The following is a 14,647-nucleotide window of genomic DNA, read 5'->3' on the forward strand; positions in this document are numbered from 1 at the left end:
AATGTTTAAGAGCAGGACACAGGGGCGTAACTATCCCCTGCATGTTTTCAGAATGCAGTTAGTCCTCTGCATGATAATAAACGGTGACGCGACGTGATAGGACCACACGGAAAACGGCTGCTTGTCCATCTCTGAGCCATTGTAATGCAAAGTCAAGTAGCCATGTGAGCACCCGGCTAAGTACTACCGACCACAGCTGTCTTTGCATAACAACAGCCCAGTCTTCAGGCATGCTCAAAATAGGCTACATAGCACCCCTCCCCTCAAAGTTTGGTGTGAAACGATGGTCTGTGTGACTGAGATTGCCATGAAATGCAACAGCATTGCTTGGTGTATGTGAAATATCTGTCTGTCTGTCTGTCTGTATTTAAAAGCCTCTAGGCTGTTGTTTTATACATTGTAGATAATAAATAGCGTGATCTCTCTCTCTCTCTCTCTCTCTCTCTCTCTCTCTCTCTCTCTCTCTCTCTCTCTCTCTCTCTCTCTCTCTCTCTCTCTTTCTCTCTCTCTCTCATAAGTGAATTGTATATAGAAACAACTCACCAATATTGACTTGCACAACTGATTTAAAAAAAAAATCTACAAAAAGGGGGAACTCCCCCCATTACCCCCTCACCCCCCGCAACCATACAACTATACGTAGCACCCCTCCACCACTGACCACGCCCCCAAATGTGTCCCATCCACCACTGACAACAAAGTTACGCCCTTGGCAGGACATAATGCCTTTGTTGTCACCTGACATGGTTTGCTACAGCAGATGCGTTGATGCTGCAGATTAACTTTGTATACCATCTTTTGTTCATTTTGTATTTTTCTTTTGGTTAATTATTTTCTCTTTGTCTCTCTCTCTCTTTCTTGAAGATGTTGAGGATCTGCACACGCTACACTCCAGAGCAGGACACCATGACCTTCTCAGATGGTCTGACTCTCAACAGGACTCAGATGCACAACGCCGGCTTCGGCCCACTCACAGACCTGGTGTTTGCGTTCGCTGGCCAGCTTCTACCCCTGGAGATGGATGACACCGAGACCGGTCTCCTCAGCGCCATCTGCCTCATCTGTGGAGGTAATGCACCCTGAGAAGGGGCGCTCACTCACATACAGACTGTACTGGTGGTTGGAAGAGAAGCATGCAGCTGCAAAGCCGCAGAGCCAGCCGCGCTCTCAGGGCCGCGCTGTGAGGGCCGCTCAACAGCGCCACCCACCCAATGGCTGAATTGCCAATGGCTGAATTGGAGTATTGCACTGTGCGGGCACAGCTGTGAGATCTGCGCGAGGCCAGAGGATGTAAATTAACTATACTTTTGCTCACACAATATCTTGAATTAATGCGTTTATTTATTTCGAACATAAATTGAAAATAAATAATAAAAAACAAGTAATAAACAGATTAAAAAACAAACAAGCAGGAGTAGGATGAAGTGTAAACGTATGTATTCCTACCCCCTTGATTGATTGATTGATTGATTGAAAACTTTATTAACAGATTGCAGAATGGGTACAATACAGTACAGCTCAATACACACAATTGTTAAGGGGATGCAGACCAGAGAAAGACTTTCGTCTTGTTTACATCAGGGTCCCCCATTTTCAATTCATCATAACATATATGACATACACGACATACAGATAGACAGTATTCAGTATACCTTCACACTCTATTATCTTATGCAACTCATATTCACTCCACAAACTGAAATATACATACATTGTTGAATGAACAGCCTGTTTCTTGAAGTTAGACTCTCCTCTAAATTGTAACCCCCCTCTCTATCACAGAATCTTTGGATGTTACCCGGGAGTGAATTGTTTCGTGCTTTAAACATGATTTGTGCAGTCTTAAATTCAGCCAGGTCCCCGAGTTTCATGGCATGTGATTTAAAAAATAGTGTGTTTGGGTGTTCCAGATATCCTACCTTATTGATAATCAAATCAAAATCAAATGTATTTGTAAGGCCCGACAACACACGTTAATGTCCCCATGGGCCAGGTAACGGTATACTTTTGCTATGCTATACACTACAGTCTATGTGATGTGGGTATGATGGTAATTAATGAATGGTGAATATTATGTTTAATGTAAATATGTGTATACTGGATATGAACAGCAGTATTATAGGCCTACAGCAGTATTGTACAGCAGTATTGTACAGCCAGCAATATTATACATTATTATACATGACTATTCTATGCAAGTAGGCTATGTCTAAGCTATTTTACAATATTATACATGAACTATGTGCAATTATGCATAAGACTACATAACACTACAGTGTGTTGTCGGGCCTTACAAATACATTTGATTTTGATTTGATTATTAATAAGGTAGGATATCTGGAACACACAAACACACTATTTTTTAAATCACATGCCATGAAACTCGGGGACCTGGCTGAATTTAAGACTGCACAAATCATGTTTAAAGCACGAAACAATTCACTCCCGGGTAACATCCAAAGATTCTGTGATAGAGAGGGGGGTTACAATTTAGAGGAGAGTCTAACTTCAAGAAACAGGCTGTTCATTCAACAATGTATGTATATTTCAGTTTGTGGAGTGAATATGAGTTGCATAAGATAATATGAGTGTGAAGGTATACTGAATACTGTCTATCTGTATGTCGTGTATGTCATATATGTTATGATGAATTGAAAATGGGGGACCCTGATGTAAACGAGACGAAAGTCTTTCTCTGGTCTGCATCCCCTTAACACTTTAATCGCCGGAGACGCCGAAACTCGTCTTTCCCCGCCATGCTCATTCTGCCGAAGACGCCGTAACACGTCTTTGATATCAATATTTCAAAAATCTGTGATCGAAATCATATTTCTCCCCCGGGGACCTGAGATATACTGCTGAGCTCCACTCAACTCTCTAACGGTTCAAGAGCGCCATCTGGTGGCCGATCGGGGGATCGCCCAGGGGAGAAACAGGATGTAGAAGCTGGTGCTCATTTCAATTCGGTCCGATCACTCGCTATAGGTCCCGGGACTCGAGCTCGACACAATACATAGCAATCCGTTGCCAATAACTCGATAAACCACATGATTTGGATGTATATACTATTATACAACCTGGAAATGGATCGGGTATTTCTCCATCCCATAATAGAAGAAATTCTGTTCCACGCTCATCTGCCAACGGCGCGAGGAAGCTACGGTGAGTTTCAGCGTTATTTTCTAATGTCCTCTATACTAACTGCTCTAATGATCATATCACCCACACTAGATGAATGATATAACGTTGCCCACAGAATTATAAACGACCCCCCGCCCATCCGGTCAACATCAGATCATACGTAGTAACTTCTAGAACTACGTGCAGTTGAAATTTTGTATCTGGCACCGATCGCTATCAAACTGTATTTGATCATCAATATAATGCATTTAGGGCTATAAATCAAGTTCTGGAGAAAGCTGCAGAAAACGATAAAAACATACTTATACTTTAGACCGTATTTTAGTATGAATATGTGAATGAAAAAGTATAACGTTGCTACACCCTGAACAATAGATATAGGACATTGAATGGGCCATAATAATGTCCATTTAGCAATACAATTTAAAAAGTTATAGCCCTGCAAAGAAGGGGAAATTCTCCATAGACAAATAGAGCTGGCTAGGGATGGTAAATTATGAATTTAACCATGGCGATCAAAGTGTTAACAATTGTGTGTATTGAGCTGTACTGTATTGTACCCATTCTGCAAATCTGTTAATAAAGTTTTCAATCAAGCAAGGGGGTAGGAATACATACGTTTACACTTCATCCTACTCCTGCTTGTTTGCTTTTTTAATCTGTTTATTACTTGTTTTTATTATTATTATTTATTTTCAATTTATGTTCGAAATAAATAAACGCATTCATTCAAGATATTGTGTGAGCAGAAGTATAGTTAATTTACTCATACAGTATGTACATCCTCTGGCCTCGCCCGGATCTCACAGCTGTGCCCGCACAGTGCAATACTCCAATTCAGCCATTGGCAATTCAGCCATTGGGTGGGTGGCGCTGTTGAGCGGCCCTCACAGCGCGGCCCTCACAGCGCGGCCCTGAGAGCGCGGCTGGCTCTGCGGCTCTGCAGCTGCATACTATTGGGTTGGAAAGAGGAAATTGCTCTTTTCCGAATCCCAAATCTATTGCTGTTGTCAAAACAAAACAGAAAAAGTATGTGATTGATTGATTGATTGAAAAGTTTATTAACAGATTGCAGAATGGGTACAGTACAGTACATCTCAATACATACAATTGTTAAGGGGATGCAGACCAGAGAAAGACTTTCGTCTTGTTTCCACCAGGGTCCCCCATTTTCAATTCATCATAACATATATGACATACATGACATACAGATAGACAGTACTGCTACATCTATACATTTATGACATATCAGATTTGCAAATACAGTACTGTTTGTGATACAAAAGTGTCCAGAAAAGGAGTGTATATACATTTGGCGTAGAAACTGTACATTGGAGGAGGTTGGTGGGGTGGGGTTGGGTGGGTTGGGTGAGGGCTGTACATTGGAGGTGGGGGGGGGGGGGGGGGGGTTGGGTAGGGGACACATACACATTTTACACTGTACATTGGAATGTTGACAAAGCCTTACTTGGTCATTTACTGTACAACTAGGTTAGGACATTTGTAGGGGCCAGTTTCAAATTGCAGTCTCACGTAGGTGTTTTTTGAGAGTGTTTTTGAAGGTGGGTAGTGATTCACATTCCTTTACAGCTTTAGGCAGGGCGTTCCACATTGATGTGGCATAATTGCGAAACGTGTTTAGTCCCTTGTTTGAGCCGAATCTGGGTTTTACATGATTTGTGGAGCTCCCTCTGGTGTTGTGATCGTGGTATTCACTGACCTTTGGGAAGTATTTTGACATGTACATGGGTACCTTGGTCGCGTAGTGTATCTTGTAGACCAGGCCCATTGCAAGTTGCTGTACTCTGTCGTCTACTCTAAGCCATCCTAGGTTGTCAAAGTGGGCAGGGGTGAGGTGGGTTCTAGGAGTCAGGTCAAGTAGTAGTCTGACTAGCTTGTTTTGAGATGTTTGTAATTTGTTTTTTAGTGCCTTTGAGGTGCTTTGGTACCATGAGGTGCAAGCATAGTCGTAGTACCCTTGAATGAGTGCTCCTGCTAGAGTCTTCAGGGTATTCTTGTTTACCAGAGAGGAGATCCGGTACAAGAATCGCGTTCGTTGGTTGACTTTTTTTATTACATTGGATGCCATTTTGTCACAGGAAAGATTAGCCTCTAGGATGGAACCCAGGTAGGTAATTTCATCTTTCCTTGTGACAATATTGTCACCCACTGTAACCGAGAAGCCGTCAGTCTTGCTGAGTTTGTTATTTGAACCGAAGAGAATGGACTCTGTTTTGCCCATGTGTAATGATAGTTTGTTGTCGGCGAGCCATATGCAGATTTTGCCTAGTTCCGAGCTGAGGGCTTTTTCAACCTGTAACTTGTTCTTGTCAGAGACCAGCAGGGCTGAGTCGTCCGCAAACAGGAACAAGTTGCAGTCACAAGCTGACGACATGTCATTTGCATAAATTAGGAATAGTAGCGGTCCTAGTATGCTTCCTTGTGGAACACCACAGCTCACTGTGAGGGGGGGGGATAGGGTACCGTTTACTTCCACCATCTGTTCCCTCCCCTCCAGGTAGGATTGTATCCAGCTCACTGATAAACTATCAAAACCAATTGCTTTTAGCTTGTCAATCAGAATGGTGTGATTGACAGTGTCGAAGGCCTTTTGTAGGTCCAGCATGACCATGCCGCAGTATTTGCCCGCGTCCACCTCTTGTTTGATGTGGTCGTTCAAGTAGAGAAGGCATGTGTCAGTGGAGTGGGATGTTCTGAAGCCAGATTGGAATTCGTAGATTAGATTTTTTTCCGCGAGGTATTTTTCGATCTGTTCGTATACTATTTTTTCTATGACTTTCGAGATGGATGTAAGGATAGAAACAGGGCGGTAGTTACCCGGGTCTAATTTGCTGCCCTTTTTGTGCAGGGGTGTTACTCTCGCAATTTTGAAGTCCTTGGGGACGTGTCCCTGTTTTATGGAGAGGTTTATTATGTGTGTGATGACTGGGGTGATGGCTGCTGCTGAGTCTCTGAGGAATTTGGAGGGGATGTTGTCATGGCCAGTGGCCTTGTTTGGTTGGAGGGCGCTCAGTTTTTTGAGTACCTCATCTGTAGTTACTATTTCCAGTTTGAAGTCGTCTTTGTGGACGCCTAGGTTCATGTAGTATGCTACTATGTGTTCTACCCCATACTGCCCTGAGTGGGAGGGTAGTTTGTTTACCAGTACGCGTTGTTTATGTACGCGTTAACACATTGTCTGCCAGGCATTGTGCCCATCCTTATGCCCAGTCTGCCAGTGCTGTAACCCTATGAAGATGTTTACCTTCTTTGCAGGGCTATAACTTTTTAAATATTATAGCTATATCGACATTACTATGGCCCATTCAACATCGGGTATCTATCGTTCCGGATGTGGGAACGTTATATTTTTTCATTCATACATTGTCGTGTTAGTACCGTTGAGAATAATAAGTATGTTTTTAAGGTTTTCTGCAGTAATTCCTAAAACGTGAGTTATAGGCCCTGACGCATATGATAGATTATCGATTGGCGTTTCTTTCCTATACACGCTATATTAAAAAATTCAAATGTATATGATCGGTATACATTATGCTTCATCATGCGTGAAGGAAAGGGGGGGGTCGTTTATAATTCCTTGATCGTCAGTAACGGCTTTATTTAGTATGGGTTGATATGTTGATCAGATGGATTGCCGTGAAATTAATAAACAATCGGGCTAAAAATAACGTTATATTCCTCTTACCGTTCGCCGATGAGACTGGAGGAAAAATATTCCAATTATTTGACGTCGATCTGCTAGATCCATTTCCCGTTTGTATGACGCAATAAATGCCGAAATCATATTGATTATTGCGTTTAGAAAGCAATCCCATGCACTCGAGTGTGTATCTAGACCCACGCTACAAGATATTACTGCCGGAGGAATTTCCTCGATGCACCGAGCGCCAGTTCCGGTTTGGCTTGGAGTGTAACTCGCCCGACATCCACCAGGTGGCGGTATTGAGGCGTTGCAATATCATACAGGGTCCAGCTGCAGTCCCGGAGGGAGGCTGGATGAATTATGAATGCCATGGCGAAAAATTTTATATTGATCCCAAAAACGAGTTTATTCGTTGTTGGTGCACAACGCATGGCGGGCAATAACGAGTTATCACGTTTTTGGCGCACAATGTGTTAATATGAACGTGGAAATTAAACCACATTGATCTGTGAAATCGTTACCTGGTGTAACTTGATTTTAATTGCATATATATTCAATTATTGGTGGCTAAATCAGTCTTGTTAAAATGACATGTACTTTAAAAAAAGAAAAAGCTAAATAGCTAAATTAATCTAATTGAAATGAACCAAAATGAACCAAACCTAACAGCAGTTGTTGCTAAATGTTTTCGCAAAGATTTCTTATCAAATCGAAATGGTTTCCTATCAAATCAATTCAAATTGTTGTTGGATTGATGTGTTACACCCCTAATATGTATCTCTAATATGTATCTTGTTCTGTATGCAGTGTAATGTATTACACAGAAATTTGTCTTGCACATAAAGGCTGCCATATAATAATACATATAATTATAGTGCATACATAGTACAAACCGGTGCAGACATAAAGTACATTCAAATATGTTCAACACAGCCCCTCATTTCACACCCTGAGATTAGGACATGACAGAGTTTTTATACTTATTCAGGTATCTTAATAAGGTATCTTATCTAGTATTTAACTGGAGCCCTGTAGCGTCTACCTGATGGTTCTACCCTGTTGAATTATGGCTAGCCTTCGGGAGAGGTGTTAGTTGGACATTACCTAGGCTAACCGGCCATGTCCGCTTCCATTCATTGTGCTAAGCTAGGCTAAAGTGCAGCCAGATAGCTTTCTACTGAACGCACAGAGAGGAAACTGGTATCTATCTTCTTGTCTCTCTCTTTGGAGAAGACGGTAAGCTAATTGCCCAAAATGTTGGCGTGTTCCTTTAACCGATAATGTTGCCAAACCAGGATGAGATCCTGTGACATACATAATATAATCTCTTATCACAGCATAATATACCAACATGTCCACTCTCGTCTTTGTCCACCAGACCGTATGGACCTGGAGGAGCCCCAGAAGGTGGACAAGCTGCAGGAGCCCCTGCTGGAAGCTCTGAAGATCTACGCCCGACGCAGGCGACCCAACAAGCCCCACATGTTCCCGCGCATGCTGATGAAGATCACCGACCTCAGGGGCATCAGCACCAAGGGTCAGTGAGACGCTGCTGAAACCAGACGGGTTTATTCTGTACAAGATGAGATAAAGACCTTTATTGTCCCCCGAGAGGAAATGGTTCTTGTTGTCCAACGGAGAAAGCAAATGAGTTTGTGAGTCACTAATGTGGCTAATTAGGAATTGAACATAATGACCCATTGTTGGATATCAATGATCTGTATCTTAATGTGGCGATTAAAGAAATAAAATTAAATCCTTTGAATCGTTGTAGTGAAGAGACTTGGATCCATGCCATTTTCTCTTTTTATTGATTTCATGCTGTCCTGAATCTGGAAATGAAGGAATATTTGTATAAAACATATTTATATTATGATACGTATAATTAGATACAGTACAAAAAAGTAACCTTACCGTCTTTTACTATTGTGTACTTTGCTACTATGTGTACACTACTATGCCTATACTACTACGCTAATATGTCTATACTACTATGCACTCAAGTTCGACACTGTTTGACGAACAATATCACTTAGCCTTAGCTGCCAGAGTTGTACCCTTCCCTTCCTGCTGACTTGTTGTACAGAACTTGTAAGTCGTTTTGGATAAAAGCGTTCAGCTAAATGACTGAATGTAAATGTACAGTAGATATGCCATTTTATTGTGTTTATCATTTGCGATGCTAACGGCGCTGTGTGTCTGTGGCGCATACAGGCGCGGAGAGGGCCATCACCCTGAAGATGGAGATCCCGGGCCCCATGCCGCCGCTGATCAGGGAGATGCTGGAGAACCCGGAGGCCTTCGAGGACCAGACGGAGAGCAGCAGCGAGAGCACGCCGCCCCCTCCCCCGCCCCCACCTCCTCCACCGCCACCACCGGCCCCCGTCATGAAGCAGGAGGCGGAGGACGAGGACGACAGCTGGGCCACGGGGGACGGCAGCGAGCCCTCACCGGAGGAGGACGACGAGGATGACGAGGACGACGGGGGCGACGAGGAGCGGGACAGGGCCTCGGACAGTGACGGGGAGGCCTGGGGGGTTCTGGATGCCCTGGACGGGGGTGGGGCCCGGAAGAGCCACGCGGGGAGGGCGCAGTGAGGAGGTTGTCTTGTACATGCAGCACACACACACATGCATACATAAATACACACACACACACACACACACACACACACACACACACACACACACACACACACACACACACACACACAAACAGACAAACAAGACATACATATACACCATACAACCTCCCCACCCTCTTGAAATGCTGGCCCTCGCTCCCTCCTACCCCCCCTCCCTCCCCTCCCCTCTCTCCCTACTGCACATCAGAGCGCTCTCCGGCAGGGGGGTTGCGGCAGAGCCTTATCTGTACAGGACACCTCTATCTCAGGCCGTACGGGCCGGTGACGAGTGACGACGCAGAGACACAATGGAAAGAGGAGAGATGACACTCCCCAGCCGTTTGAACTCCTGACCTTAAAGCAAAGAGGGAAGCTGCGTGACAAAAAGACCTTGATCTCTTTGAGAAAAAACGAAATGTCTCTTTGTTGTTGTTGTCGTTTTCTTTTTTTACTATCTTTGTTTATATCTAAATAGAGGAACGGCCAAAACAGACACCAGAACTGAACAGTTGATTCTAACGGGTTGCAAAAAGCACATTTCTCACGTGAAAAAGAAACAAGAAAACAGGGCGAAACCAAACTGAGTATGCTATTTTTTTTTTTTTTTTTTTTGCTGTTACTGCTTTTGAACATTGTTTTCAATTTATTTCTTTTGATTTTCTTTCCCTTTTTTCATTTTATGAACTAAGTCCATACATATCTATATACCATTATATTTTTTTGTCTTTATTTGTTATTCTGGTTTTATATATGAATCTTTTTAGATGATTTTTGGTTGTTTGAAGAGCTTTCCTGAGGAGATTTCGGAGGGAAAGTGGGGTTATCAGAACTGTCTGAATCTTCTATCCAGCTACATATACTTAGCTGGGGTTTCTTTTGGGCACTTTGGCTCACTGTAGATGTCAATGATAATCAAAGCCAGTAGACTAATGTTGTGTTACAGAAACTCAACTAGTTTGTGTTATCAGGGGACTGGCATTATTCTGTTGTTTTCTTTTTCTTTCTTTTTTGCTCTCATTGCAACGGAAAAAAATGCTGTCAATGTGGAAAGTATCTTTGTGCCAAAGTTAACAAAGTCATCTTTGGAAACACGAGTTTGACTACTGGCAGGGACCCCAGTCATTACCCAGAGACCCCCACATCAAGATACACACACTACTGGCAGGGACCCCAGTCATTACCCAGAGACCCCCACATCAAGATTCACACACACTACTGGCAGGGACCCCAGTCATGACCAAGATACCCCCACATCAAGATACACACACTACTGGCAGGGACCCCAGCCATGACCCAGAGACCCCCACATCAAGATACACACACACACACACACACACTACTGGCAGGGACCCCAGCCATGACCCAGAAACCCCCACATCAAGATACACACACACACACTACTGGCAGGGACCCCAGCCATTACCCGGATACCCTCACATCAAGACACACACACACACACACACTACTGGCAGGGACCCCAGTCATGATCCAGATACCCTCACATCAAGACCCCCCCCCCCCACCACCTACCTTTCATCCTATCCTCCGCTGTAACAGACGTGCCAACCTGGCGTCGAGTGCCTGGACAGATTTACACTTGGCCATTTATGTAGCACTTTTGAGATCCCGTATACAAGCAAGACACGTCTAGTCCACCGAGAGTAGGACATACCTGTCAGTCTGTCAGCTTATCTGCATTAACATGACACGTATCTGACAACAAGCTAAACATACGCAATACAATCAAACTTTAAGAGCACTCCCTGATGATGTCAACGAACAGATAGATACACATAATCAACATGGACACACACACACACACACATCCACATAAAGCATCTACAGACACATCAGCAAAAAAAAAAAAAAAGACATTATGCAAAGTTGAAAACCAGGAATCTTTATGGAAGACACCACGGTATCAGACTCAGGGCTTTTCTGTAAGGACCAAACCCCCAGCTGCCCGCGGGCAACGCTGGAAAAAACAGGCAATATTTATGTGTGTGTTCTCGACTCAGTTTGATCAGCTTCACCCCTCTGTGTGTACAGTACATAGAAGATGACGAGCCTGCGATCGGCCTGGATGCCAGTGTGCCCCGCCAGGCCCCTGGTGACCGCAAACCAGTGCCCCTGGCGCCTGTGCCACGCGCTAGCATCCAAACGCAGTCAAACTGCCTTCTCGTCCCAAAAGCCATGACGTCATCTTTTGTCTCCTCGTGTGTATTCCTCGTTTCTTTTTTTTCTCTTTTTTTTTATAAGAAGACGCAGGGGGCGGGGGGAGGGCTTATATGTTCTCATGTATCAATTCTTCTTTATTGCCAAAACGACTGTTCAGCTAGGAAAGCGCTGGCTGACGTACAGTGGTTTGTACTGTTTCTGAAGCAATATGAACATAGTTCAACCTTCTTCAGCAGTGAGAGGCCCCCAAATTATGAATATGGGCGGGCCTCCTCATTTTTCGAGTATGTGTGCGAGTGTGTGTGTGCGTGCGTGTGTATGCTTACAAATCATTTTTCTTTTCTTTCCGTCATCGGGTGAATGTTCTCGATATGGTGCTGTTGTTGCACAGAGCATCGCGGCGTGATGACAACCTCATCACCTTCACTCTGCCTGGCCTTCATAATGACGATGATGATGCAGAAGCAGAACATTGAGATTATGTTTCTTTTGGTGTTTCTTTTTTTCTCTCTCAAACTTGGCCAAGGTGTTGTCAACCCTCTGTTCATGTCAACTCTTGTCATACAAAGAAAAGCCATAAACAGTAAGAGGCACAATAAATTACTTTTGTGAGATTATCGGGCATCTTTTATGTATTCTTTCCTCTTCCACGTTGTGGAGAATGTCTGAAGGGAACGGGGCAGTTTCGCTGAAATATATACCCGATATTTAGGAGTATACCCTCTCATGCATTCGAAATTCAGTATATCTTTTATGATGGCTATAACCACTAGCCCTCAGCGCGTAGCCTTGCAAGTGAGCCCAATTCATCACCCTGGAACTGCAGTGGCACCGCTATACCGGTGACCAACACTAGAGGGAGCTCTTGCACTGTGGCTACTAGGGCTCGGGGCATGCAGCAGCAGCACCAAGGATATAATACCATTAGGTCATGGCAGGCTATGGGTGCAGAGAGCAGTAAATCACTGCCTCCTGCTGAACAAGGACATCAGATAAGGTTCTGCTCCCTAGATTTGTAGACCGCAATTGGAGTAGTGCAGGTGGAGGGATAGCTCTGATCCGTAGGGATGTGAAATTCAGCACACACACACAAAAAGGATGTAAAGAGAATAAAATGTCCATAATATAGGGTTGTTAATCAGTACCTCCATCTTGGCCTCATTCTATAATTGCTATAAAAAATGAACCTCCTATCAGTCATGCACACACACCACAGTACTGACAACACCCCAAGAGCAGGCTACTGGCACAACATCCTAAGATAAAAACGAATAGTCTTACCCCCCCCCCCCAACTCATTACAGAGGACTCCCCTTGCGTCCTAGAAAACCTGGAAATGTAAAGACTTAAAAAGCTTTTACCAACGAAGGAAAACGCAAGAAAATGTATCGAATGTCATGGAAACGAATGGTCTTGTAAAAGCAGCATGCTGCAGGATAAAAATAAGATGTATATCTTCAATGGCACGACTAGACTATATTATCGATATCACTAGCTATATCAATATCGCTATATTATCAATAGCACTAGCTATATTAAAATCACTAGCTATATTATCAATAGCACTAGCTATATTATCAATAGCACTAGCTATATTATTAATCTCACTAGCTATATTATCAATATCACTAGCTATATTATTGATATCACTAGCTATTATCAATATCACTAGCTATATTATCAATAGCACTAGCTATATTATCAATAGCACTAGCTATATTATTAATCTCACTAGCTATATTATCAATATCACTAGCTATATTATTGACATCACTAGCTATATTAACATCAGCTATTATCGATATCACTAGCTATTATCAATGGCACTAGCTATATTATTAATATCACTAGCTATATTATCGATATCAATAGCTATATTATCAATAGCACTAGCTATATCAATATCACAAGTTATATTATTAATATCACTATAACTATATTATCCTTTACACCAACTACCTTATTTATACAACACCTCTGAGATCCAGAACATCCTAACACAGTGATCCTGGATACGTCTTGGGGAAACAGTTCCAGAACATCCTAACACAGTGATCCTGGATACGTCTTGGGGAAACAGTTCCATAACATCCTAACACAGTGATCCTGGATACGTCTTGGGGAAACAGTTCCATAACATCCTAACACAGTGATCCTGGATACGTCTTGGGGAAACAGTTCCATAACATCCTAACACAGTGATCCTGGATACGTCTTGGGGAAACAGTTCCATAACATCCTAACACAGTGATCCTGGATACGTCTTGGGAAACAGTTCCATAACATCCTAACAGTGATCCTGGTCCTGGATACGTCTTGGGAAACAGTTCCATAACATCCTAACACAGTGATCCTGGTCCTGGATACGTCTTGGGGAAACAGTTCCATAACATCCTAACACAGTGATCCTGCACGTCTTGGGAAATCAGTCCCCAGTAGGACTCTTGCTATTGCAGCACCACCTATACTAAACACTTCTTTTAAATGCTATGTTCCTGGTATACTAATGCCTCTGGTTGTTTTTATTAATAGAGAAGGGGGGAGGGCAGGAGGGTGATAAACAGGGATGAGGTTCTATCAATTATATGATTGCTATAATTAACTATCATTAAAGACAGATCAATAAAGCCAGACTGGGATTAAAATAAGGTCTATACATTATACACTGTTTTACAAGGAACAATCAAATGGCCTCATATATCCAACCCCCTGTAAGATGTTGCCATGGGAATCAGAGAGAGAGAGAGAGAGAGAGAGAGAGAGAGAGAGGTCTCTGGATGAGCTTGGGGTAAATTTAAAGTAGTAGAACAGGATTTCCATATACTCATCCTTCCACACCACTGATCAATTAACTAATTAGCTGGGGTGGGCTGCTCGTGCTCACTGGCAATGGAAAGAAATAAGTTACAACTAAGGGCTTTGGTGAGGAGAGGTGGAACCATGCTATGAATTAACAAAGGGTTAACACATCCTCTTAATATCCCGCTGGCCACAGAGCATCAATTATTCACAGGAATAGTAAAGAATCCATGAAGGTAGGT

At 43.1% G+C, this 14,647-nt stretch overlaps 1 protein-coding gene across 1 annotated transcript in view; it reads left to right on the forward strand.

Moving 5' to 3' along the window:
- Positions 1-12,221, forward strand: part of LOC311244375 (retinoic acid receptor gamma-A-like) — a 17,215-nt gene extending 4,994 nt beyond the window's left edge. The window contains exons 4-6 of the mRNA XM_084333840.1: positions 865-1,069; positions 8,184-8,342; positions 9,020-12,221. Coding sequence (XP_084189966.1) covers positions 865-1,069; positions 8,184-8,342; positions 9,020-9,402 — 747 coding nt within the window. The 3' untranslated portion in view covers positions 9,403-12,221. The remainder of the gene's footprint in view (positions 1-864; positions 1,070-8,183; positions 8,343-9,019) is intronic.
- Positions 12,222-14,647: the final 2,426 nt, after the last annotated feature.

The sequence above is a fragment of the Notolepis coatsorum genome, assembly GCF_963971535.1.
Source record: "Notolepis coatsorum genome assembly, chromosome: 17".
Classification (NCBI taxonomy): domain Eukaryota; kingdom Metazoa; phylum Chordata; class Actinopteri; order Aulopiformes; family Paralepididae; genus Notolepis; species Notolepis coatsorum.